The 25,723-nt window shown below is 43.6% G+C and overlaps 1 protein-coding gene across 2 annotated transcripts in view; it reads right to left on the reverse strand.

Moving 5' to 3' along the window:
• Window positions 1–5,859: 5,859 nt before the first annotated feature.
• The window catches only part of LOC137379383 (uncharacterized protein C7orf57-like), a 124,597-nt gene continuing 104,733 nt past the window's right edge, over window positions 5,860–25,723 (reverse strand). The window contains exons 9-10 of one of the 2 annotated variants that reach the window (XM_068050117.1): window positions 15,378–15,476; window positions 5,860–6,381 (exon numbers count right to left, since the gene is read on the reverse strand). In XM_068050117.1, coding sequence (XP_067906218.1) covers window positions 15,386–15,476 — 91 coding nt within the window. In that variant the 3' untranslated portion in view covers window positions 5,860–6,381; window positions 15,378–15,385. The remainder of the gene's footprint in view (window positions 6,382–15,377; window positions 15,477–25,723) is intronic. The other variant, XM_068050127.1, reaches the window with a different exon arrangement.

The following is a 25,723-nucleotide window of genomic DNA, read 5'->3' on the forward strand; positions in this document are numbered from 1 at the left end:
TTTAAATGAGCCGCGGCGGATCTTTGGCATGCGGCCCACGTGGGCGTGTTGCCATTTTTTTCACTCATCGCCGCATGTGTTAGCCCCTGAGTGTTTTTATGGTCAAATAAACAGACAAACAACAGGTTTTCTCATAGGTTTAAAAAATAGGTTACATTTCTAGTTAAACTTCAAAGCTCATATTGTTCGCAACCTTCACCCAGTATAGTATCAGGATCAGGGCTTCTTCCTTAACTGGACTGATCTCACAGACTTTTGCTGGAAATTGGCTTTTGGTGTCTTCTTTGGCTGATCTTCCTCTCTGCCCAGAGGGCCACCTTTTAAGGTAAAAATCCATCACATGTAAGTCGCTGTCAGTTGACACAGGGCCCTATCCACGGGGCTGACCACACAATGGTCCAGGATTTTTAAAAATTCTTTCATGGGATGTGGGTGTCACTGGCAAGGCCAGCATTTGTTGCCCATCCCTAACTGCCCTTGACAACTGAGTGGCTTGATTGGCCATTTCAGAGGGCAATTAAGAGTTAACCACAATGCTGTATGTCTGGAGTCATATGGAAACCATTTCTATCTGTTGGCATCTGGATGGGGACCATTCTGTTACAATGGTGCCACTTCACACCTATTCATCTTAGTTTGGGCTGTGGAGTCAGTCTGTCCACAGACTCTTTGTTAGCTCAGTCCCGTAGATAGGAGTCATCACAATGCAATAGGCTCCTTTCAATTTCAATGGGTTCTCCCCAGAGCTAGTATAGATGAGGTTAATGAGTTTTATCTCTGCAGACAGGCTTTTTTACTGACAGAACAAGAGGGGTCACCTGACCTCTACTACATTTTGTCTGTGGTACAGTTCAACAGTTGACATTTTAATGTCATAATTCCGCTAGTTCATTGTTTATTTCAACAAGACTCCTTCTGAGCATGTCAACCTTTATATTTAGAGGCCTAGAAATGTCAACAGTGAAGGGGGCAGTTGTGCACACATTGTTCCTTGCAGCCATATCCTGAAACAGCAGACAGCTTGTCTGCAGAGTTGAGATTTCTCTTTTCCTGATGTGTAGTACTTTAAATGCTGCTGGCTGGCTGGATTTTGAAACTGGTACACAATATTGTTCCTGGCTTGATTCGAGGTGCATGTTTTCTATACATAGGGAGCCTTTTCAAATGCAAGGGTGGAGCTTGTTTCACAAAATTGGTGGGACCAGTTGTCAGGCAGACCCCCACCTGCCAAGAATGAGGCATATTAATGTTGTCATATGAACATTGATTTTAAACTGTTGCTGGAGTGAAGAAATTACTTGTTTGAAGATCACCAGACACTGGGCTGGAAGGATTTTTACATACTAAGAGATGCTGCTTGTGTATTCCCTGCTCCAATTGACCCAAATGGATTTTGATCACCAGACATTGAAGGTGTAAGGATGTGCATTCCAGGGACTGCTAAGATAATACAAACCACAAATCACGCAGGAGAGACTGTTCCAAATAAGGAGCTAGTCACATGACTAACTTGCTGAGCAACCTGGTGTTTTTCGAATGGTGCCACACAGAAAGGAACAGAAGGCAGTTTTGCAACTGAAGCTGAAACAAGCAAGCCTCTCTCCTGGCTGTCTCTCTCTCGCCTTCTCCCAAGCCACAGGACCCATGGACGACACGTACACATCAAGAGAGAAAAGACTCCGACGTTGAAACAAGTTGAAGCGTGAACTGGGCCCCAACGAATAGAAGGACGTACTGGCAACCAAAGACTCCACATTGAACTCAAAGGACAGTAAATAACTAACACATATTGCATCAAACTGTTCCCCTTTATTCTTTCTACTTTTTCTGTCTCTATCTGCGTGTGTGTTTATCGCGCATGCATGCTAGTGTGGTCGCGTCGCATATTCGTAGTCGTTAACTGACTTAGAGTTTAAGACTAATAAACTTCCACTTTTCTTGTTTAAATCTAAGAAGACGTGTCTGAATTGATTTCTTTGCCTTACAATTGGAAAGCGGTGAACAAGGATTCACTGAGGGGGAGCTAAAACATGGTGTTTTTATAAATTAAACCCTGTTACGGTTAAAGCAGGCAAAGGCTGAGAGGGAACTCCTAGACCCCTTCTCACCTGGTTGTACCACTAGCACACCCCATTGTTGGCAGGAGTATATCCATCTCACGGGTGAATGTAGCCCTGATTTTGCCAGTCTTAGAAATGCAGAATTAATTCGGGATAATACCACAATCACACATTCCCAGGAGGGGAGTTGCATTCACAGGGAACTTGGGCTGGAGAACTGGGGCTACAGTATGATAGTCCTTACTCCAAGCCACATCCTTCATGAGCAGCATTTCCGCTGGAAGTGGGATAACCCTTTAAGTGTCATTTGCCACAATTGCCCACAGAAATGCAGTACAAAAAAAAATGAGCAGACTCTTTTGGACTCTTTTCATCCAAGGATTATGGATGGATTGTAATCAATGGAACAACCTCAATGACTTGTTAAATTCACAATCTTTTCTGACATAATTATTTCAGTGTAGACAAATATTATCAGGTATTAATAATTTTCTAAATATTGCTTATCACTTTTGTTTCAACTTGAAGTATCATATCATACTGACCCAAACTCAAACTATGATAAGCAGATTGAACTTCTGTGAGGTTTTCCTGATCTCCCACCATAAAATGGGTGCAAAATCGGCTGAAACCCTGGAGAAACAGTGGAAGCAGGAAGATCGGGAGAATCTTCTGCTGAAGTTCCACCCTGAGCTCCATATGGAGGAAACAACTATTTTTGCTGCCACCACCATGAAAGGAAAGTTATGGAAAGAACTCTACTTACTCCACATAAAACTTTCAAGTGATGCCTCATCTTACCAGAGGTAAATTTCTGTTTAGCTCAAATCTTTTAATTAAACTTTCTATAACTTATTGGGATAGTAGAGAATATCACCAGAAAAGTTACAAACCATTGATTCAGAGTTAGACATTGAAGATTAGCCAAGGTGAAGATAGTATATTATGGTGCATTTATTACCACAAGTTTAGGGTTGGTGCAAGGCATTCTTGGCAAATCAGGTGCTAAGGCCCAAGCTAACTCGAAAGTGAAGTGGAGTGAGACGCCTCCTCCATGGAGTCAAACTTCACTTCACTCCAGGGTAAAGTTAGGTCTTGACTCCAGAATCTGTCTGTAGTTAACATGTAATTGCAGCATCAGTGAGAAGCTAAAGTCCTTCACATACTGATGCTTTGGTTGTGCTGTAAATGTTATAGTTGTACTGTAAATGCACTCTGAATTACTCAGCAATGCATGAACAAAAAAGCAAAATTTGAACAATGAGTAAGAGGCCTCAAAATTGCATAGCTGTTTCATTGGACCATCACCATGGATACAGCGTGAGTCCACCAGAAGGGCCATAAATTAGCCTTAAATGTGAAATTTCCTTTAGGATCTTGTGGCTGTAGAACCTCTGCCTACCCTAGCAACATCACTGATGTAAGGGGGGGTGGCGATCAAAGACTCCTTAAATCAGAAGTTGCTGCTACTCAATGTTGGGACTCAATGTAGCATTGACAAAGGTATGCCTGATCTCACCAAGAGCACCTGGCCAATATTGAGAAAATTGGGGCCACATGGCAATTCAGGCCTGGATCGGAGCCTGCACCCCCAAAGTCCAGGCAGGGAGAATGTATTTTTGACATTTTAATGGAGCCTCCAGGGCCAGCCTACTTACGAGGCGGTGGTGGGGGTGGGGGGTTGGGCATAGAGATGCAGGGGCTGGGTGGGGACATTGATAAGGGGCCTGGAGAGATCAGGGGTCGGTGATGGGACATCAATGGGGAGACCCAGAGAGATCGTGGGTTGTGGGGAAAAGTTCTCGAGGGTCCGTCACGGGCATGGAGGGCTAGGAGGAAATTGCAGGTTGTGGAGGACACCAGAAGGGCATTGATCAAATGCTGCCAATTACTGGGGAGGTTAACAAGTTTGCCTGGTCGATTGGGGGGAGACACTACTGCTCTTTCTGGCCCACAAGCAGAGCTGGAAAAGCACTTAACTATCCCATACAGTAGTCTTCACCTCCCTTCAGGTGCCAGGTTCCCGGAAGCCTGGGGAGGTTATGCTTCAGCTATACAGGGCATTGGTGCGACCACATCTGGAGTACTGTGTACAGTACTGGTCTCCTTATTTAAGGAAGGATGTAAATGCATTGGAGACAGTACAGAGAAAGTTTACTAGACTAATACCTGGAATGGGTGGGCTGTCTTACGAGGAAAGATTGGACAGGCTAGGCTTGTATCTGCTGGAATTTAGAAGAGTAAGAGGCGACTTGATTGAAACATATAAGATCCTGAGGGGTCTTGACAGAGTGGGTGTGGAAAGGATGTTTCCCCTTGTGGGAGAATCTTAAACTAGGGGTCACTGTTTAAAAATAAGGGTCGCCCATTTAAGACAGAGATGAGGAAAAAATGTTTCCCTCAGAGGGTCATGAGTCTTTGGAATTCTCTTCCTCAAAAGGCAGTAGAAGCAGAGTCTTTGAATATTTTTAAGGCAGAGGTAGATAGATTCTTGATAAGCGGGGGTGGGGGAGGGTGGAAGGTTATCGAGGATAGGTGGAAATGTGGAGTAATCAGTTCGGCCATGAACTCATTGAATGACGGAGCAGGCTCGAGGGGTTAAGTGGCCTACTCCTGCTCCTAATTCGTATGTTCGTATGTAACAGAGAAAAAAATCTGATACATGCAACCTCATTAAAATATTTAAATAAGAAAGGCGCCTCCATTAAAACTTGGAGGCAAATTGAGTTCAGGTTTGATATGTCTTACATTTTTTCTTCTCACCAAATCCAAACATACCCATTTTTGGGAGTTAAAATTCCCCCAATATTACAGAAAGCTCTCTAAAGAGTAAAAAAGCCAGTACTTATCCCTGAAGAGTGTTTAAATGCAGGTATTGCAATTCACAAGTACATTTTGTATTAAAGTAAAACCTAACAATGTGTCAGAGAAGCAACAACATTTTATCTCATTTGTAAATAAAATGGGAGCAAAGGATGACATTTTACAAGGCGACTTGCTCTTTATTTTGGTGACTGTTTTAAATACAGAATGATAAATATTTCTATAATCTCAGGAGTCTATTATAATAAGTGGCATAGTACACAGAGTGTCTTATGTTTCTCAATTAATAATAATATTTAGAATAATAAGCACACCACATGGATATGACATTCATGTAGATCTCAACATATTATCACATCTATGTCAGTGAAATCAACTAGGAAACACATGGCAGCAAAATTATGATCATGTTAGTTTGAGTGTGGTTCACAATGTATAAATGTAGCACAGCAAACCTGAGTGGACTTCAATTTATGAAATAGGTTATGTTACAAAGTGTTATATAGGAAAAAAGAATTGTGGAAGCTTCCCTGGTATTTTAATGTTTAGCAGTGCAGGGAGATTGCAGCTGTGTTATCTGAGTCACCTGCTATGCATTCATTTTACATCAATACCGTAAGTGACCAATGTAGAGATTGTTAAGGACAGTTAAGTGTAGGTGTTTTTGTCTCGTTGCTGGCAATCAGTTTTAATATGGTATGATGTGATATGCAGCCTGAGGAATTATGTAATATTTTCTCATAAACTGGAGGAAAATTGTTTGATGAAGATGGTTGGATTTTATGTTTTCATTATTTTCTTTTCCCTTTTAAACTAAATCTGAGAATTATCTTTGTCTCTGGAACAGTCATTGTTTCAGTGTAAAATATGATACTGTAGTTTGCAAAGGGCAGAATAGTTCAGCTGAAGAGGAGCATCAGAGTTTTCGAAGTACTAGAGCTGTGTAAATCATTGAATGATTGTATACACACCAACGTTTGAAATTTCTCTTTTAATATAAAAGGAATATTACCTACAAACTTTCATTGATTTTAAAGGACAAGGATTTCTGGTCTTTAACTTATGACTTTTCATTGAAATACAATGGAATACTAATATTTCTAATCAGCTGAATTGTGAAGGACGCTGCAGTCCTCATAATAATGATTCTTCTATACTGTGTATTTAGTACTCAAATCAATTTTTTACATATTACAGCTCAATGGTGCTTAATTATATAGATAGCCAAATTAACAAAGGCCAATCAATAAGAATTAAGTTGTCTCTTTTAGTAGTAAAGCAATTGAAATTAAGTTATTGTAATGTAAGGGATAAATATTAATCATTATATAAAAATTACATTTCATTTTTAGAGCTCATAACTAGTCACTGTATTCTTGCAGCTGTCCGCTTTTAATTGAGATGATTTATTTAGTCCTGTGATGATTAATATCTTCATGATGTGCTTGTTTTCACATCTTGTCTGCTGGCGTCAATTCAAGCTGGCATGTCTCTGAATCTAAGATTATAAATGGAAAAAGGGATTGTGTTACATTATTCTATACAGTTCAATACCATGGTAACATCAGCAGTTAAAATCAGTGATTGCTTAAAAAGAAGCTGCATCATTGACACCCCTTTTATTTAAATTTTTTGGAAAACCCCATTTGTCATATTTTCCTGGACTGTCCTGCATAAAATAACACATTTACCAGTAAGTTAGGTTTGTTTCCACTGATGGGAAAGTAACAGCACCTATTCACTAAACATTTTCCAATGGTTTTTCAAATAGAAACTGCCTACAGATTTCAGGAAAAATTGGAAATCAATGAAAACAAATAGTGTATTTTATAATTATTCAAAATACATCCTCGCTTTACATATGAAAAGCAAATTTTAGAATAGATGATTTTTAAAAAATTATGTTATATTGGGCTGATTTTCCAGTCTAAAGCACCTCAGTAATGCTCAGTTTCTAAATGTAAAGGACAGGAAAAGGGGCCAGGGACCTATGATGACAGGTCTTTGCCACCTCTATGTTGCTTGGAGATTTCTGGGTGAAGTATGCAAGCTACTGGCAGACATGGTAATAAGGTGGAAGGGGCATGGCCAACCTCCTGTCACCAAAAGGGTGCCAATTTTGAGGGCACTGAGAAAGAGAGGACTTTATTCACTGCATCCAATCCAGTTGGGACAGTCAGAGATGGACATATAGCTAAGGGACCAAAACAAGTTGGATGGGATTTTTAAAGTCCGCCGCAGGTCTCGGAGATGCTTTGAAGATCGCGTTCTCAGAGGTCAGTATTGGTTCCGAAACCTCAGGCAGGTGAAGCCATTTTTAAAGGGATGCCGAGAGGGAGGGAACAGCAAGGCCTCATGCCTCCAATTAAGCTCCTGTTGAGCTCTTTGTGAAGCTCATTAACAGGCTTGTCAGCAACAATTTTGTATTTTCAATGTAAGGGCATGGGGAAAATGCCATGTCTGGACCACGGCAGGATTTAAAAGAGGTGAATAATACGGAGGGCCATGAGGGCTATGGGAAAGGCTGCTTATCATAATGCAGGGGCCCAAAATAAAGCTCAGCTGCTCCAAAAGTGCCACAGAGTAACCATTTCTGGAGTTGTAAGATTTGCTTTTCTCAGTGGTGAGCAGTAGGAATCTAGAGAGAGACATGAGGCTTCTAGCATCACTTGGGCAGCTGGGTTGGCAGGGGAAGGCCTATTGAACACACAAAGCCCAGCTGAGGGAGTTGATATGGGCACAGGCTACTCTGACAGTGGACACAGCAGCCAAAATGAACTTCGGTAGATGCAACCTCCTGGACAGCAGGATGCCAGAGGAGCATGAGGGGGTCTTCAAGGGGAAGAGGGCGCTACTTAAGACATCGGGTCTACCACCCAAGAGTCAACTACCTGAAAATGACAGAGTGCCAGTGCCATAGGAGGCTACACTTATCTTGGTAGTTGGACTCAGACCTTTGTGCTCTAATCTGCATGACCTGAGGCGTCGTGGAGCCCATGGCAGTTCTTTACCTGCAGCTTTCAAGGTCAGTGTCGCCCTGAATTTTTATGCAACCAGCTCATTCCAGGACCAGCTGCAGACCTAGGTGGCATCTGACAGTCAGCAGCTCATCACGTCATCTGCAAGGCCATGGATGCCATATTCAGGAGCGCCGGCGACTACATTCACTTTGGCACAGATGGGCCAGCATAGGCACAGAGGACTTTGGGCTTTGCCACAATCAATGGATTCCCTCAGGTCCAGGGGGTCATCGACTACACCCACGTAGCCATCAAGGCACCGACACTCCAGCCAGTCAGATTCCTGAACAGAAAGGTCTACCGCTCATTAAATGTCCAGCTGGTCTGTGACCACAGGAAGTGAATCTTGCAGGTCTGCGCCCGGTTTCTGGGCAGCTATCATGACTCCTTTATCTTGCAAGAGTTCCAGTGCCATACTTCTTCAGGCCCACATCCAAACTCCGTGGGTGACTGCTGGGGGATAAGGGTTATCTCTTATAGAGGTGGCTGCTAACACCCGTCCGAAACCCAGACATGGATGGAGAGAGGCACGACAACCAGTGCCACCTCCTAACACGATCCTGCCCTGAACAGACCATTGGCCTCTTCAAGATGCATTTCCGTTACTTTGACGGGTTAGCTGGTGCCCTCCAGTACCAGCCAGCCAGTGTGTCCCTTATCATGATTGTCTGCTGCGCGCTGCGCAACATGGCACTGCAAAAAGGCCTAGAGATAGATGAAGTGGAGGAGCTGTAATGCTACTCCACCTCGGAGGAGGACTGGGAGGAGGAAGAAGAAGAGGGAGGGATTCTCAAGAGCTGGCCAGCGTCAAGGCAGTGAAGGGTGCTTGTCAATGCTGGCCAAGACCTCAGGGTGAGCTGCAGGCTGGCGTGGCAGCAAAGACGACACTGATTCAGCAGCGCTTCACCAGATCACCCCTGAACTCTAGTGGCTGAAGACCCCTAAACTCACCTTCCAGCATAGAGAGCTATTTTATCGCTATGACCCTTAACTGCAAGGTCTTATTACTAGCCATTAGTATGCAGATGGAGGGTTCCTCCGCCAACATTGTCTAACATCATAAGGCAAAGATGCACAACATTCCCAGGGCGTCACGTCCCCGCCACCTGCCCCACAAGACTACGTCCCCCTTCTAAGATGAGACATCAACAACACACCTGTCAGAGTGATAACATAAAGAAATTATATTGTGAGGCAAGCAAAATAACAGACGGATGTAGACAATAGCACCCAGGTGACCCATTAAGTCATGGCATGGAGCCTTCATCTCCCTAACACATCTACGGAGTGCTCCTCATGTGACAGAGGATGAGGTCGAGACAGCCTGCTTCCTACTTCTGTCTCCAGCTGAGATGCTGTGGCTTATGTCCTCATCTTGGAGGTGCCCGTGGGGGTTCTTTCACAGGGGCTGCCTCTACCAGAGGACCCTGACACACAGATGGCTCCTGAGTCGGAAGGGGTGGGGGGTGGGGGGTGAGGGTGATCCCGGTGGACTCTGAGGGGTGGCCCCTTCATCTGCCACTATGACCATCTCAGCTTCCCTGGCGCCCGTGGATGCTGGATGTAGCCACTGACTAGGATGCAGCTAGCAGCCACTCCGAGCACCTTTGTGCCATCAGCGACACATCAGAGTGGTTAATATCACAGTTTCACTCTTTCTGTGCATATCAGCATGCTGCTCCTACACCCACTCAGTGGTGCTGCACACGGCTCTCGAAGAGGTTGCTCAATCTCTCAATGGAGGAGCTTATGCGATCGAATCCCTGAGTCATGACACAACACATGTGCTGCATGGACTCCTCTATTGCATGTCCATGGCTCCTCAAAGCCTTAGGGAGCTCTGACAAACAGAATCTTATCTGCCTCGGGTTCTCAAAGAAGGCCCTCCTTGTCGGTGACACCGAGGCCCAACATCTTCGTCTAGCGAAGCATCGCTTTTTCTGTCCTCCGAGATGGACTGCCCAAAGCTGACTCTGTCTCACCCTCCTCCTGCTCATGCATGCTGTGAGGTTCACCCAGTGCTCCCCTTTCTACGGTAATCTGTGGCCCAACTGAGGTGAGTGTGTCTGCACTGGTGGAAGGTGTCAAGGTATGATGTGACAGTGCAGGTTCTGTGGACTCTCCCCCCACACCGCTGCCGATTCAGCAGGTCCACTTTGGTCCAGCTGTGCAACTGGCCTAGTGGGAGACACAAGAAAATGGTAATGAGAACTGTTCCTACTCAACAAGTGCCCCAGCACAACCATCCCCTTAGATGACAGCGATCTAAGATCCATTGCACACATTCGGCAGAGTGTCCTCCATGCCCTTCACCTCAAGAAAAAGCTATCCAATGACCGTGCTCATGGCCTCCCATATTGCCATCCCTCAACGAATGCTTCGAGGATACCCTGGCAATCTCCAGCCCAGCCTCCTCCACTGCTGTCAGAGTGTGGAGCTGGGCCACTCCACGTCCCATTCTAACCATCTCCTGCATATTATGGGCTCTCTTCTCCTGCAGGCGAAGAGAGGAGAATGTTTCATTAGCAGGCTGCCCTCCCTCATTTCTTACAGCATGACATACATGTGAGCTGATGTTCCCCTCAGTGATGGCCCCATCTGAATGTCGCCCCATATATGAGGGTCTTTGCATCTCAGTGTTGCAAACATTCACTCACTCTGATAATGTGAGGGAGAACTATAGACATTCTGTGAGGGCAGCTCGCTTGCATTCTGGTGCTTAGAGAATTGGTGTCCAATAAACCGGGTGGCGCTGGCCACTCACCTTACCAGACTGCAAGAAGAGGGCATTCAAACTTTTCCAACAATGGAGCCAGGTCCTTCTCATGGGTCCCCGGCTGCCGACCTCCGTGGCCACCTCCATCCAAGCTCTCTTGGGTGGATTTCTCCTTTCTTGGACCACGAAGATCAGCTCTCTCCTCCGTGACACTGCATCAAGGAGCACCTCTAGGAAGGCATCAGAGAATCATGGTGCTACCCAAGGACACATGCACATGCCAACACAGGCCCTCTGATTTCCCTGGTACTGCTTTACTGAAGGAACAGCAAGCCCAGTCATGGCTGCCACTTACCTTTTAAAATTGCCCTCAGTGACCTGTTCCCACTTCTAGGTGCTGGATCAGCACCTTCCCCCCTCCCCCACCCACCCAGGCCAATTAACAAGTTTGAATTTCAAAATAGCATTGTCCTACTGATGCTGACGCAGCACAGGTTTGGGGCACTGAAATGTTTCGGGCGTCGGGTTCCCAACCCTGTAGTGAAAATTCCAGCCATTAAGTTAATTTTTCTTTCAAGGGTGCAGGACAGGAATTAGTGTTGGAAGCATTCCAGCTGCTACATTTGGACAGCAGTCAGAAGGCCCTGAAGCTGGCAGCCATTGCCTGCTGCATTTCCACACTCTTTACTGAGCATAATGCCATGGTATGGGGCAGATCCCTGTCTGGGGTATATTAAGCCTAGGCTAATGACCAGAACCCAAAAGTACAGGCAGATTTGGAACAGATCATATTAAATGCATTCCAACCGACTCGAGTGCAGGTGTGGGGAGTCAGGAAAACTGTCCCACAGCTAATTTAACAAAAAAAACATTTAGGAAAGGGAGGAAGGTTTGCATTTGTATAGTGCCTTTCGATAACACAGGACATCACAAAGTGCTTCACAGCCAATGAAGTACTTTTTGAAATGCAGTCACTATTGTAATGTAGGAAACACAGCAGCCAGTTTGCACACAGCAAGCTCCCACAAACAGCAATGTGATAATGACCAAATAATCTGTTTTAGTGATTTTGATTGAGGGATAAATATTGGCCAGGACATTGCGAATAACTCCCCTGGTCTTCTTCAAAATAGTTACATGGGATCTTTTACATTCACCTGAGAGGGCACATAGGGCATCTGTTTAACACATCACCAAAAGACAGCACCCTCCAACAGTGCAGCACTCCTTCAGTACTGTTGCTGATAGCATTTACAGGAACCTGTAGAGACAAAGAAAGACCTCTAGGGGACAGTGAAACCATGAGGGTGATGCTTCACCTAGTCAAAGTGTCACAAGGGAGGGCGGATGTGTCTGCACAAATACCTGCAGGCAGGAGTGTCCCAGAGGACAAAGGGGAGATTAGCAAAGAATCCTCCCCCACAGTCAGAAATAAAGAGAATCACACATCCCCTGAAGTCAACGGCCTTTGCATGACTTAGCAAAGCACTGAGAGTTCAGGATAGACCCACCCACTACTGACTCTCCTGAAAAACAAAAATTCCAACTCAGGGCTAATTAAACCTAACCATCTCAAAGACCCTAGGCAGCCATGGAAATGGGCTAACTGAAGAAAAACTTCCCAAAAAAACCCACGTTTATTGGGATGCCAAAAAAGGGGCAAATAAAGCCACACTGCCCCTAAGGAAAGGCAGTGTAATACGCTTTTAGGATTTATGAATGAATGAGAATGAATGAGAGAAATGCATGTTTTTTTCCTGTATTTTATATTTTCTCTCGACTCTTTTAACGCTTTTCTCAAATCGTATTTCATTCTGCTGGGTGTGGAAGTATCATGCCATATCCCCACCTGCAAGAATGAGGCATATTAATTTTGCCATATGGACATTAAATTTCAAACTGTGCTGAAGTGAAGAAAGGACTTGTTTAAAAAATCACCAGGCCCTTGGGTGGAAAAACATTTTTGCATACCAACAGCCAGTGCTTGGAAGGACAAACGAGCTATTCCCTGCTCCAATTTAACCCACAATGGACTTTGAGCATCAGGTATTGTGTGTAAGAAGAGACATTCCAGGGTCAGATAAAACCAGAGAACCTGTTTGCTCCTGGACTGAAAAGACCTCTCCTGGCTGGTTCGCCACACCCTCTCCTGTCTGGCTCTCCATCTCTTTCTCACGGAACTCCAAATCCACTGAAGACACATGAACCCCAAGAGAGAAAAGTCTCCTACAGCGAACAAGGTTTAAGAATAATACTGGGCCCCAACAAAAGACAAAATCTACCTACAATCAAGGACTCTACAGTGAGCTCGAAGAACTGAAACAAAAACCCTCATCAGAGATTGCCTCAAACTTTTCCACTTTATTTTTCTTCTACTGTTTTCTGGCTCTATCTGCATGTGTGTATCGCGTATGCATGCTAGCGTGGGGTGCGTCGTGTATCCGTAGGCGTTAACCAAATTAAAGTTTAAGTTTAATAAATTTCAACCTTTCTTCTTTAAACCTAAGAAGATCTGTTTGTGCTGGTTTCTTTGCCTTATAATTGGAAAGCTGTGAACAAGGATTCACCAAGGGGGAGCTAAAAACAGTGTGTTGAAAATGAAACCCTGTTACGGTAAGATCAGGTGAAGGCTGAGAGGGAACCCTAGACACCTTTCTCACCTGGTTGTAACAATTGTTTTATCTATCCTTGACTGTTTTCCTAATGCATTGAGGTAAATAAGCTTCTGTTTTAAGAAAGCACTGACTGTTCCAAATTTGCCTAGTGATTATTTACCCATCTCTGTTTCACATATGTATTTACCCTGTTTTTCTTTCTGCCTCTGACTTAGAGAGATGCTAATGACAATGACCCACCGTCAGAGCTACACCTGCCCCTTTAGAACCGACCCATACCGCAACAGTTCAAGTAATAAAATTCAGCTTTCTCTCCGAAATGGGGTTTGGGGAGGCAATCCGCAGTTGGAACCAACTGCTCTACACAAACATCAATAGCACAGTTTCAGTTAATGGGTTGGAATCGGAAAGCTTTCCGATCAAATCTGGAGTCAGGCAAGGCTGTCCTCACTCTTCTGTTTTGTTTGGGTGTTGTATCAAACCCTTTGCCAAGTCCATAAGGAAGGATGAGGGCATAAGAGAGGTCGTGATCCCAGGCAGCAGAGGCACTCAGGCCAAGGCCTCCCTGTACATGGACGGTGCCGTCATTTGCTGCTCGGATGTTGTCGATTTGTCGACTGATAAGCATCTGCGACCAATTTTAACTGGTCTCGCGAGCCAAAGTAAATCCGTCAAGAGCGAGGCCATGTTCTTTGGGAACCGGGCTGACTGATCCTTTGTCCCCCTTCACCATCAGTTCAGACTACATGAAAGTGCTGGTGATATGATTTGGAGGGGCCAAGGCGTGCGCCAAAAACTGGGAGAAGCGTATAGCCAAGGTTTAACAGAAACTCGGCATATGGAGTGACGTTCCCTCTCTATTGTGGGTCAGAGCTTGGTCATCAGGTATGAGGTGCTCTCGGTGTTGCTGTATGTGGTGCAGGTGTGGCCCATCCACTGCTCCTGCAATGCAGCAAACACCCGAGCCATTTTCCACTTTATCTAGACATCAAAAGTGAACTGTGTCTGCAGGGAGAGAATATACAAATCTCTAGATAAAGAGGGGAAAGACATACCCAACAATGCCCTCATCCCGATAGACACATTTGTGTGTGACTGCATCAAGCTGTGCATAGACCTTTGGTACACAAACACAAAGGGTTGGATTTTGTTATGAAGGCGGGAGTCCTGGGGATAGGCCGGAAGGTGGGGGCAGACTCTGCTTCAGCCCTCCGTTGGATCCCGTTGATATTTAAGAACAGGCAGCCAATTAACTGCCCGCCCTCAGGGACTCAGTTCCTTTAAGGGATGAGCTCCCACCTCCGAGAACTGCCAGTCAATTGGAAGGCTGGCAGCTCTGCAGTACCGGCAGCCCAGGAATGGCAAAGACCCCAGCAGAGGTGAGTGAGGTCAGGGTTGCCAGGGCCATTCAGGCAGGCCCTGGCGATTGGGTGGGGAGAGGGGGGTGGGATATCTTCCCGGGGGGGGGGGGGGGGGAGGAGAGGGGGCCCTCTGGGAGCCCTGGATTGTCCCCAAAGAAGGTCCCCCCACCACCACTCCCACTAGGAGCCTGCCAGATTTTACCTGGCGGCGTCTCCCAGCAGTGGCAGGCCCCTCCGCCTTTCATTAAATTTAGGCAGAGGTGGGAAGAGGCCCCTAGGTGTCCATTAATTGGCCACTTAAGGGTCTCAATTGGTCCCTCGCCAAGCCTAAATTGGAAGGTGTTGGGAAGGCAACGGGAACTCCAACCCCTGCCTTCTGACGCAATTTTATGGGCAACCCCACCTCCGTTCCCGACCTGAGGGGGCCCATAAAATGTCACCATTTGCTGAGGTTCTATCTGTTCCCAGTGTTGCGAGGGATGGGTCTGGCCACATTGCACGGAACACTCCATGCAGTTGGACCTTTGCTGTAACACCTGACCCTTGAGGAAAAGTTTGTGCAGAAAAGCACCTTCAACCACAAGTCCAACAGGCAGTGGTCCACACGTAACGTCCTCAAGGGCATGTGAGTAAAGGAGATGGTAGATCCTGTTGGATTTTTCCCTGAGCAGACTGTCAAAGTCATTCGGCAGATTGCTTCATCGCAGAACTTTCAAACAAGCACCAAGACGTAGCTTGGCTGTGGTGAGAAGGGCCCTCACTATCAGATTCTTTATGCATACCTGGTGTCTCAGCGCCACTGCACGGTATCCTTGAGGCATCTGCGGTGGGGACAAGAACCTTGTCCATCTCCTTCAAGAATGTGCCTTTGCAAAGAAAGTCTGGAAAGAGATGCAGTGGTTTTTGTTGAGGCTCATCCCAAACAGCTTTGTAACACAGGACCCTGTGCTCTATGGGCTGTTCCCAAGGACACACACTGAGACAAACGTAAACTGCTGCTGGAGGACCAACTCGGCGAAAGGTGCTCTTTAGTCTGCCTGAAATTTGTTGGTCTTCCAGTGCAATGAGCTGTCCATGACCAATGTTGCCAACTGGCACATTCCAAGATCCAGGACTATGTGCTGAGGGATGCACTAAAGCTTGGGGCAGCCTCCACAAAGGCTCAATGGGGGGAAAGGCCACAGTCTAAGGTTTTCCTGCCATAGTACACTGAGGGGCTGGAACTTGTGTAAAACCCACTGGGCTGTATGTTTGACATGACATGTATATTGTAAATATAACTTTTAAATGTAAGTGCAGTGAGGCACCTCAGGGCGCCACACACTGTATTGAAAGTAATTGGACGGTATTGCACTTTATGCAATGTCCAATTTGAACTGACATGTAATGTACTCTTACAAATTTTATTAATATGAAAGTAATTGAACAGTATTGCACTTTATGTAATGTCAAATTTCAATTGTTATGTAATATACTTTTACAAATAAAATATATTTCTGAAGAAAAGGATCAGCTTTCTTTTCTTTTCCTCTCTCCTTCAGAAGAAAATGAATAATCCTAATTGTGCCTTTCTATAAACATCTGATTTAATACCCAAGATTATGGAAATATCATCAACCTCAAGTTCCACGCCACACCTTCCTTACTTGTACATATTTAGCCATTCATTCACTGTTGCTGGAAATTATTTCCTAACATCACTGCAGAATACCATCACCACAGGGACTGCTGCATTTCAAAGAGAAGTCTCATTCCTACATTCTGAAGGCAGCTCGGGATAGGCAACAAAAATGTGGCTTTGCCAGCATCATGCATATCACGAGAACTAAACAGAATCCAGCCTTGTGCTGATGATTTCATTCCACATTCAACTTCTTTCAGATTATGTACTCTGTGTTCGCAATCTCCCATCTTATTGCAGTGGAATAGCTGAATCATTATGATTTTGAGATTGTACAACAGTCCCAGTGAATTCCTCAACCTGGGTGTAGCCCTGCACTGTGATCATTGACCTTGGTTTCTCAAAAACGGAGAAAACCTCAAGTTTGAACTTACGTGGTACTGCTCTATGGTACATGCTGTAAGTGCACATACCCATTATACCCATGGCAATTACTTTTATAAATTATATTTATTTCTGATTTGTTGCTGACTGTATTGGAAAGAAGCATCAAGGGAATTAAATATTGAAACAAATATTGTGGCTGCTGGATAGCTGAGACATCTTAATCTGTCATCTTTATTCTTTTCCCTTCCTGCTAGAAAACAGCTGTCTTGTTTACTTTCCAGCTTACTCTGTTTACAGTAGCAGAGAACTAGTTAATGTTCAGGCCTCCTGTAATGTATGGTATATGGATTTTCAAAATTCATGCACGCTGATTTTCAGGTGAATGTTTTGATTTTTTAATGAAATATTGAATTTTTTTGGAACAGTTCTTTACTTGGATGAATGTCAAGAAAACAGAAAATTGTTTGCAGTTAAATAAAATGTTTGCGATTATGCAGATTACTTGCTGCATTCCCTTTAATTGTCCTGGTTAGACAATGAAAATTGCCATTACAGTAGAAACATTTCTTCGTGGTGTATTTTTACAGGCACTTATGTCATGAACATGCTTCCATTGTTAATATGTTTTAAGGACTTGTGTTCAAAAGACTGTGGAAATACCTGAGGAGATGCTGGACTTTTTTTTTTTAAAGGGTCACTGGAAGGAAACTTGGGACATTGTTTAAAAACAACACTTACTGGAAGTCACATGTCTTAAGCTAAGTAAACAGCAGGAGCCTTGCTGACTATTATAGTTGTTTATAGAGAAGTGACATGTCTAGATTTATGGTGGTCAGTAGTTGTTTTCATTTTTGAACTGTTTGAATGGCAGTTGGGCTGTAAGACTGCTAAGAGAGAAAGGCTACCAGCTCATCCTGTTCCACCTCTTTCAGAAACCCTGAGAATCCAGTGTGAGAACTGGAGAAACTGCTGCAGCATTTCTCCTGAGAAGCTTCTGGAGAACTTCCTCTCTACATCTTCTGAACAAACTGCTTCTGAAAAGATCCCAGTGACCACCACATGTGTCTAGTGACACCAGTCTACATGTACCTGGGTGCCAGATAAAGAACCAGTTGGAAAATTCCATATCTAATCCTGCTTCTTCAAATATTTACAAGTATTTGGCCAAAGTATTTTTGCTTTTGTAAAGTTGATCTCTGTAGAGAAAGCGTCTTTATTTTTTCTTTAACCGGTGTGTGTGTGTGTGTGTGTGTGTGTTGGGTTATTTAGAAGGGAGTATATATTTATACTTTCATATTTCAACCTGTATGTGAATAAGCTTTACATTTTTATTGAATGAGTATTGTTTTATAATAAATTAATAATTTTGTTGTTTATTAAAGAATTTGGTTGGAGGATATTTGTTCTGAAACTAAAATAGATAAAGTATATAATTGGCCGTATCGGTAACTATTATCCTCGTATACTCTTCATCAATCACATCCGCATCCTTTAGCAGGGTTTTTAATCTCTGACAAGGGTGAGCAAATTGTCTGTGTAACTTTAAGACAATTTACTTTTTATCTCTCTGATTCTTAACACCTGATGCCATTAATACTGTTCTAACACTCTGATTAGAAACATTAGGTTTTGTTAAGGGGATACAATAATACCCTTACAGGGTAAATTACAAATTCACTGACTTCCCAAAAACAATTGCCTTATCATGCTCCATATCAAGTTTCATTGAAGGCTTACTCAACAGTAAAGATATCTCACGTGAGACTACATCAGTACATATAAAATGCTTACTCCAGCTATTTTACATGGAATTATTTCTCTCGAGTGATTTCAATGTGTTGTCATCACCAAACCTAAAGCTGGTAGGACTTTTATACTCCTTAGCCTTGCATCGATCCTCACTACCAAGTAAATCCAGATAACATTGTAACTAATCAGTTCCACATACTGTCGACGTGCAAGCACTATCCAATACAGCACAATTGAATTAATCCTCAACTAGCACATTCATCACAGGACTAAAACTCCTTGTGGCTAGTACAATTCGTTCAGATTCATCAGTATCTTCCTCTTCTGCCTCAGAATTCTCAGCATTGTGTGTTATTTCGAGGACTCTGCCCTTCTGCTTAGGGCAGTTCATTGCATAATGATATTTTGAGTCACATCTGAAGCACCTATCCTTGGGCATTCATGGGATTCATTCACCAATGATTGCTGTTCCAATTCTGTCTTCCACTGTAATAGTCAGACCTGCTAAAGGTTCTTTCATCCTCATTCCTCCTGTCTTTAATTCTTCTATAGTACTTATGCCTGCTTCCAGTATCTGGACCATTTCAAAATCTAGTAAACATTGAGTCCTCTATGCTTTGTGTCACCACAGAATGCCTTGTTTGTTCTACCAGTCTGCAGGAAATGATTGTTTCCCCAGGAATTTCTTTAAGGCAGCAGACATTTGATCCTCAGGGAGTTTTTGTCCAAGAACTGAACCTCAGTTAGAAACAGGAGCCTGTCCATATGCGACACCCTAGCACAATCTAGCAATTTAAATGCTAGCACTGAACCAGGGATCTCCAAATTGAATTTCCTCAAACTTCTATACAGTTTGTTAAAGTCCATGATATATTCCTCCATTGAATAACCATCTGTTTTCTGAAATCTATCAAAGTCTGACCATGCCTCATAAGCATTCAATAAGTAATCTTTTGTGTAAATTTCATCCAAGAATTCTAACAGAGGATTCAACCCTTCATCAGTATCCAGTTCATAAAACACTGTACATCTGATTTTACTTTTGGCAAGAAGTGACAATGCCAAGGCCATACCTTGTTTCCTCATTGTTAGAGATGTAACCTGTGTCCACATATTCACTTCAATCTTCAACTGGTCATATGGTTCAGACTCAAAGAACATTTGAAGGTAATCATACCCTGACAATTTACACTTGTTTTCTGCCATATTTTCCACAATAGATATGAGATTTTAGTTTTCTAGATAAAAAAATTCCTAGTTTCCAACCTTCAGCTATAGGGAACCATTCTGTTACCATGCTAAACTCCAGAAACCTTGTTATGGAAGGATAATCTTTACTGTACAGAGTAAAAAGATTACAAACATTTAGCTCCTCACTCAAAACCCTCCACCCGTCACAGTAAGTATTTGCTTATAACTGCTCAAGTAAGACCCCAATTAACACCCTCCACCTGCATATAATCAAACAATTGAATGACAATTAACAAATTAACACTTTTGGGCAGTTGGATGAAAAACAACTAGACTAGGCAAGACTGATCACCTTGGGTCTGCAGGAAACCAGGTTGCATAAGTTTATTGTGTAACAGTACTAAGAAATAGAGGAAATTGAGCGTAAGCACATAACCTTCATAGGCTGGAAACTTCAACACACGTTCAAGGTAAAGCAGCAATCTTACAGTCTCCTGAAGGCAGCGGTGCAGCATAAAACCCGGGACATTAAAAACAAATGTTGGGTAGAAAGGGTGTGAGAGATCTAGCAACTTGTGGACACCAAGGACATGTACAGTTTCTTCAGCACTGTCAAGGCGATCTATGGCCGAAGCATTCAAGGGCTCAGCCTGCTGAGAGCCAAGCATGCAGCAGAACTCATCAAGGACAGGGAGGCAGTCAGTGCTCGCTGGAGGGAACATTTAGAAGAACTCATCAACCCCATGACTCTGTGTTCGGCTTGAATGTCCTGAACTCCATCTCTCAGCACCCCGTCCGGCTCAGTCTCGGTGCTACTCCAGTCCAGAGTGAGGTTGAAAAAGCCATTCAACAGCTAAAGAACAACAAGGGCTCTGGAGCAGACAGAATCCCTGCCGAAATGCTGAAACATGGCATAGATACATGCCTGGCACGACTGCACAACCTCATATCCCTCATCTAGGATGAGGAGCACTTGCCGGGGGACTTCAGGGATATTGAGTTCGTGACTATATTCAAGAAGGGAGACAAGACCAATTGTGGAAACTACAGAGGAATCTCCCTGCTCTCTGCCACAGGGAAGATCATTGCAAGGATCCTCCTCAATCACCTCCTCCCAGTAGCTAAAGAGCTCCATCTAGAGTTCAGTGCAGTTTTCACCCATCGAGAAGCACCACAGACGTGATCTTCACTGCGCAGCAAATCCAAGAAAAATGCAGGGAGCAACACCAACTGCTGTACATGGACTTTTCTGACCTCACAAAAGCTTTTGACTCTGTCAACCCCAAAGGTTTATGGAGCATCCTGCTCAAATTTGGCTGGCCTCAGATGTTTGTTACCATCCTCCGCCTACTCCATAATGACATGCCAGTCGTGATCCTCACCAACAGAACCACCACAGACCCTATTTCAGTCAAGACTGTGGTCAAGCAAGGCTATGTCATCACACCAACTTTCTTTTCCATTTTCCTCACTGCAATGCTACACCATATCTCCAGCAAACTACCCACAGGCATGGAAATAATCTACAGAACAGACGGGAGATTAGTCAACCTATCCAAAACCAAAATCACTCCAATCTCAGTCCTTGAGCTTCAGTATGCAGATGATGCATGTGTGCACTCACTCTGAATCTGAGCTCCAGATCACTGTTGACTCCTTCTCCTAAGCATATGAGAAAATGGGTCTTTCACTAAACACTCAGAAAACGAAGGTCCACTGTAGTATAAGGGTTTGAAAGGGTTAATGTTTGAGACAGTGTGAGGAATACCTCCCACCATGATGATGTAAGAGATCACATGTGAGAGAGACTTGAAGGAGAAGCAGAATGACTTCAAAGAAGACAGACAGAGTTATGTAAAACTGTATATAGTCAAAATGTAATAAATGAGTTAACGTTAAAATTACTGAAGACTCAGTAATCTCTCCTAGCTAACAAAACATACAAAAGTGACAGACTAAACAAATATACAACATGATGAACAGCGGTGGTTCTTACCATACAACACCCAGAATAATTTGAAGAAATACTTTGAAGAGCGCTCACTTGAAAAAAGCACCAAAACTACAGAACTCAAGAAGAGGCTGTGAAAAAAACTCATGAGCTGCTCTGCGGATGAAGGAGGCATGGAGAGTTGGAGGAATTGGCTTGCAGAGGCATTCAGGCTGCACCACAGAGGCGGGTAGTCAATGAAAAAATTCCAGTCCAGCGATTGCAGGCTTTGAGTCGGAGAACCAAGGAGCGGTCAGGGATCTGGTGAGCAACCCTTAAAGAGGGTAAAAATTTGTTCCTAATGGCATTAGGCAGGCAGCACCAGGAAAAGCAAAAGTCCTTAGCGAGGGCACATCCGAGGTCAGTGCCATTACACGTGGCAACCGCAAGAAAAAGAAAAAAAAGAGACTGCAAATATTCAATTCTCCAAGTAAAGGGAGTAAAAAGAGTATAGAAAAAATGACGCAAAACTGCATTTAAAGAAAGAAATCAATAAATAGAGTTTAATGGTTAGATTTCACAGGGAGTAACAGTGACTATAGCGAGAGCCAGTGCAAGGCTGAAAAACACAGGAAAACTTCAGATATCGGAAGGAAAATTTTAAAAAGAAAGCAAATTAAATAGAAACCAATATATCTTTAGAAAGCCTAGAGCAGTCTAGAAAGTGCAGGGGTGTAGTAAAAAAGGAAACTAGAAAAGCAAAGAGAGGACATGAAAAATTATTGGCAAGTAAAATCAAGGAAAACCCGAAGATATTTTATCAGTACATTAAGAGCAAGAGGATAACTAAGGAAAGGGTAGGGCCTATCAGAGATGTACTGGGGAACTTATGCGTGGATGCAGAAGATGTGGACAGAGGTCTTCATGAGTTTTTTGTCTCTGTCTTCACAAAGGAGAGGGTTGATGCAGACATTGTAGTTAAAGAGGAGGAGTGTGAAATATTAGATACGATAAGCATAATGAGAGAGGAAGTGCTTGAGGGTCTGACATCCCTGAAAGTGGATAAATCACCTGGACCGGATGGATTGCATCCCAGGTTGTTAAAGGAATCCAGGGAGGAAATAGCGGATGCGCTGAAGATCATCTTCAAATCCTCACTAGATACAGGCAAGATACCAGATGATTGGAGGTTTGCGAATGCGTACCATTGTTTAAAAAGGGTGCAAGGGATAAGCCAGGTAATTATAGGCCAGTCAGTCTGACCTTGGTGGTGGGTAAATTGTTAGAATCTATTCTGAGGGACAGTATAAACTGTCACTTAGAAAGGCAAGGATTAATCAGGGATAGTCAGCATGGATTTGTTAGGGGAAGGTCATGTCTTACTAACTTGATTGAGTTTTTTGAGGAAGTGACAAGAAGGATTGATGAGGGTAATGCAGTGGATGTGGTTTACATGGCATTTGACAAGGTCCCACATGGCAGACTGATCAGCAAAATGAAAGCCCATGGGATACAGGGGAAGGTGGCAGGTTGGATCCAGAATTGGCTCAGTGACAGGAAACAAAGGGTAGCAGTCGACGGATGTTTCTGTGAATGGAAAGCGGTTTTCAGTGGTGTTCCACAGGGCTCAATGTTGGGTCCCTTGCTGTTTGTGGTATATATTAATGATTTTGACTTAAATGTGGGTGGCATGATTGGGAAATTTGCTGATGACACAAAATTGGCCCTGTAGTTCAGAGTGAGGAGGAAAGCCGTGGGCAGAAAAGTGGCAAATGAAATTCAATCAGAGAAGTGTGAGGTATTGCATTTGGGGAGGGCAAATAAAGTGAGGGAATATACAATAAACAGGAGGATATTGAGAGGGGTAGAAGAAGTGAGACACCTTGGAGTGCATGTCCACAGGTTCCTGAAGGTGGCAGAACAGGTGGCTAGAGTGGTGAAGCAGGCATATGGATTGCTTTCCTTTATTGGCCAACGTATAGAATATAAAAGCAGGGATGTGATGCTGGAACTGTATAGAGCGTTGGTTAGGCCACAGCTGGAGTATTGCGTGAGCTCTAGTCACCACATTATAGAAAGGACATAATTGCTCTAGAGAGAGTACAGAGGAGATATACAAGAATTTTGCCAGGGCTTGAAGGTTGCAGCTATGAGGAAAGATTGGATAGGCTAGGGTTGTTTTCCCTGGAACTGAGGAGGCTGAGGGTGACTTGATTGAGATGTACAAAATTATGAGGGGCCGAGGTAGAGTGGACAGGAAGGACCTGTTTCCCCTGGCGGGGAGGTCAGTTACCAGGGGGCACAAATTTAAGGTGATTGGTAGAAGGATTAGATGGGACATGAGAGGAAACCTTTGCACCCAGAGGGTGGTTGGTATCTGGAATTTGCTGCTAGGAACGGCGGTGGAGGCAGAGACCCTCAATTCTTTTAAAAGGTACCTGGACATGTACCTGAGGTGCTTTAACCTGCAGGGCTATGGACCAGGTTCTGGAAGGTGGGATTAGTTTGGGTGATAGTTTATTCGGCCGGCTCAGACATGATGGGCTGAATGGCCTCCTTCTGTGCTGTACTTTTTCTATCGTTCTATCTTAAACTCACAATACCAGAGAGGTTTGGACACATGGAAGGACCAAATCAAACTCACAATTGGTCAAACTGGCGAAAAGATTTCTATGATATAGAATTGCTTCCAAGTTAGACAGCCAGTCTGAAGCAGAGCAAATTTAAATGTTGCTGTATTCTATTGGATCAATAGCAAATGATGTTACTGCAAGACAAGACATTAATGAGACATCAGACAAATTTGATGGTTTTAAAAGCCTTTGATAACTATTTAAACCTGATGAGCAATAAGATTCTGGAAAGGGCAAAATTTAGCAGAAGGATCCAGAAACCAGGTGGAACAGTAGATGCTTTTATTAATGACCTTTACAGACTAGCTGAATGATGCAAATATGGAGACCTAAAAGCAGAATTAATATGAGACCACATTGTAGTAGGTGTTGCAGATGAATCCCTATCAGATTTATTGCAGTCTAAGGAAGACCTCACCCTAGACAAAGCAATATGGCTGGTGAGACAAGCAGAAGTCCGGGAGAAGAACAGAGCTTTCCTGAGAGGTGAAGATAAACCTTGGTTCAGGAAACCTCCAGCATCTCTACAGTTCCTTAAGCACAGGCCTGTAAAAGAAGCATCAGAAAAGAAGGTGCACTTGGTGGGGAGAGGGAGGGAGCAAGACCCACAGGCACCAACAGTGTCCTGCAAAAAAAGCATAATGCTTCCACTGTAAGAAAATAGGCCATTTTGGGAAGATGTGCCGAAGCAAAATCTCTAATCCCACAGGTTTGAAAGAAAAAATCTTCACGCATAGAACCAGTAATGAAGTTGAACAATCTCCATCAAGGGAGAAATCAGAAAACTTCCTTGGTGAGATCAATGACCCTAATCAGGCATTCTCATCTGCAGATATATGTCAACAGATGTAGCACCAATTTTAACTAGACACTGGAGCAAGTGCAACGGTTTTATCAGACAATGAATTGTGGTTATCAACGCATTGCCTGCAACCAACAAAAGCGCAGTTACATGGCCCAGGAGGGATCGAATTGAAAGTCAAGGGAAAGCTACAGGCAACACTCCAGTACAATGGAAAGCAGACATTGGAAACACTGTATGGTCTATGGAATCCAGAATTCTCTCTCTTAAGCAGTAGAGCTTGTATTGATCTTCATTTATAAGAAAAGTGGAAGAAGTCAAGCAACAAGAATCCAGGAGTCACTTCCAAAAAGACATTCCAAAATTATTTACAGGTTTAGGAAGACTGAAGACTGAATATAGTATTACGTTGCAAAAATACATTAAACTTGTATGTCTTTTCACACCTAGGAAGATACCACACCCACTAATGAAGCAAATCCAACATCAGCTAGAAGAGATGAACAAGATGGGAGTCACTTCCTGTCACTGAACCTACAGAGTGGTGTTCAGGAATGGCTCCAGTTCCTAAACCTAATGGTACCCTTCACATTTGTGTAGACTTAACTTAATATGGCTGTGGTGTTGTGAACAGTTAGTTAATTTTGAAAAACAAAATTTCTCTATATTTTCAACAACCTGTCCGTAAGAAGATTGTGATTTAAATTTTTCTTTTTTTTCCAAAAGAAAAGTAAAATCCTGATGGCATATTTCTCCACTCCCTCAGTTTGTGAACCCTGACTTTTACAGGACCGCAACAACACTGTTGTTAAAGT

This window comes from Heterodontus francisci, chromosome 2, assembly GCF_036365525.1.
Source record: "Heterodontus francisci isolate sHetFra1 chromosome 2, sHetFra1.hap1, whole genome shotgun sequence".
In the NCBI taxonomy this organism is placed as follows: Eukaryota; Metazoa; Chordata; class Chondrichthyes; order Heterodontiformes; family Heterodontidae; genus Heterodontus; species Heterodontus francisci.